The following is a 2,165-nucleotide window of genomic DNA, read 5'->3' on the forward strand; positions in this document are numbered from 1 at the left end:
TCTTGGTCTCAGTTTTGGCTGTTGTCTCATTGTTAGTGCAACATACACTACCCAATAGAAAAAGGATCAGAGTCGTCGGGTATGAAAAAATGTCTCCTTCTGCTAGCTCTTGATATGATACTATACAATTTGTTTGTTTGTTTGTTTTTTTTTTTCTTTTCCAGTAAACAAAAATACTCAATCTCTAATTAATGTGACAACTATAGTTTTCATAAAATTCCTGGTTAAATAAATATTTGAAGTTTTGTTTATCCATTCATATAATTAATCTGTAGAAAATGATATTCTCTAATTACTCATTTTTAGTTATGGATGCGGGAAATGTTGAGATAGTTCCTTGCGCACCATTGTCGCATGACACTTCCCATAGTTCTCCATCGCTGCAGGACACTTCTCATAGTCCGTATATTGACATACATGAAAATGAGGTTGTTATCCCATTACCACAATCACCACAGACATCATATGATCAGTCCGATGACGACGAAGATGGTGGTGATATTTCTTCAGATTTTTTCCTTTCCCAACTCTCCCCAGCAGCCTCTTCTTTCATTGACTCTAACCCAACAACCAGGCAATTGGTGGAGAATGTAGAGAGAATACCTTCAATGGTGGGTAGTATGAGTCCTAGTGTGCATTATCATCATGTTGTTATTGGTTTTACTGTATTTTTCTTAGTATCTAGAAAAGGGAAAAACTCTAAAATAGAATTTGTAGTGTCTAAAGATGGTAAGAGAGAGTTTCGATCAATTTTCGAAGCCTTAGAGGCTTCATGCGCTGCTCACCAACAACGACGTAAGAAGAACACCGATCAAATGTGAAGTAGATGCTGGACGCAAGGAACAAGCTAGATTGAGACAAAAATACTGCCTCCCGCTCTCAGCAAAAAAAACTACTTTTTCTGGAAATATACAGCAGTGTATCAAGAAATCACATATTTTGGCCCTGAACATCGCAATTGCGGTAGAATTGATTCCCTACTTTGGCTTTCAGCGATTCATTCACTCCTTTTAGCTTATAGTTGTAGAAAACTGAATAATCTGACCAATTTTCTACAACACCACCGTTATTTCCCTTGCGCGCAATAGTAATATCACGAGCTAAAAACCGAACTCCAATGATCACTAGAATAATTCAAGATTTTTTCAAGAAGCACAATATATAACATGAGCATAGGCATGTAAATTGAAGGAAAGACAAATTAAAGTGTAGCATATGATTAGTCATGCTTACTTAGTGTTGCAGCCGATTGATTTCCATATAAACTCCCATTCGAAACAATCACCGTTCGATCAACTCCCGCACCCTTAAGAAAAATGTTGGTTTTGTGTGTGTCAACATTTATCAGCTCGTAATACTCCCCGCTTTCGATATTGATATAAACGGGGTTGTTGCTATTGCTTGGGGAAGCCTCCAAGGCTTCGAAAATTGATCGAAACTCTCCCTTACCATCTTTAGACACTACAAATTCTATTTTAGAGTTTTTTCATTTCCTACATACTAAGAAAAATACAGTAAAACCAACAATAACAAGCATGATGATAATGCACACCAGGACTCCTACTACCGACCATTGACTGTATTTTCTCTGCATTCTCCACCAATTACCTGCTTGCTGGGTTAGAGTCAATGAAGGAAGAGGCTGCTGGGGAGAGTTGGGAAAGGAAAAATCTGAAGAAATATCACCACCACCGTCGTCATCGTCGGACTGATCATATGATGCCTGTGGTGATTGTGGTGGTGGGATAACAACCTCAATTTCATGTATACGGATTATGGGAAGTGTCATGCAACGATGGCAAACTATGGAAAGTGTCATGCGACAATGGTGCGCAAGAAACTATCTCAACATTTCCAGCATCCATAACTAGAAATGAGTAATTAGATAATATCATTTTCTACAGATTAATTATATGAATGGATAAACAAAACTTCAAATATTTATTTAACCAGGAATTTTATGAAAACTATAGTTGCTACATTAATTAGGGATTGAGGATTTTTGTTTAGTGAAAAGGAAAAAAAAAAAACAAATTGTATAGTATCATATCAAGAGCTAGCAGAAGGATTTTTTTATAATTCCAAAATTTTCCCCGACAACTTTGATCTTTTTTCTATTGGATAGTGTCGGTTACACTAACAAATGAGACAATAGCCAAAACTGA

General features: G+C 36.6%; 1 protein-coding gene across 1 annotated transcript; it reads right to left on the bottom strand.

Moving 5' to 3' along the window:
* Positions 1-930: 930 nt before the first annotated feature.
* Positions 931-1,819, bottom strand: LOC140868154 (putative pectinesterase/pectinesterase inhibitor 22). The gene is made up of 3 exons (XM_073272907.1): positions 1,609-1,819; positions 1,234-1,461; positions 931-1,124 (listed from the first exon to the last, which is right to left on the bottom strand). Exons 1-3 carry the CDS (start codon positions 1,817-1,819, stop codon positions 931-933), a joined length of 633 nt encoding a protein of 210 aa, XP_073129008.1.
* Positions 1,820-2,165: the final 346 nt, after the last annotated feature.

The sequence above is a fragment of the Henckelia pumila genome, chromosome 1, assembly GCF_033568475.1.
Source record: "Henckelia pumila isolate YLH828 chromosome 1, ASM3356847v2, whole genome shotgun sequence".
Classification (NCBI taxonomy): Eukaryota; Viridiplantae; Streptophyta; class Magnoliopsida; order Lamiales; family Gesneriaceae; genus Henckelia; species Henckelia pumila.

Excerpts from the sequence above, each read along its gene's own strand:
- LOC140868154 (XM_073272907.1), bottom strand. The coding sequence starts at position 1,819 with ATGACACTTTCCATAGTTTGCCATCGTTGCATGACACTTCCCATAATC. Across the intron at positions 1,462-1,608 it reads GACTCTAACCCAGCAAGCAG|TGTCTAAAGATGGTAAGGGA; the intron begins GTAATTGGTGGA and ends TAGAATTTGTAG. Across the intron at positions 1,125-1,233 it reads TCAATCGGCTGCAACACTAA|TGATCATTGGAGTTCGGTTT; the intron begins GTAAGCATGACT and ends GAATTATTCTAG.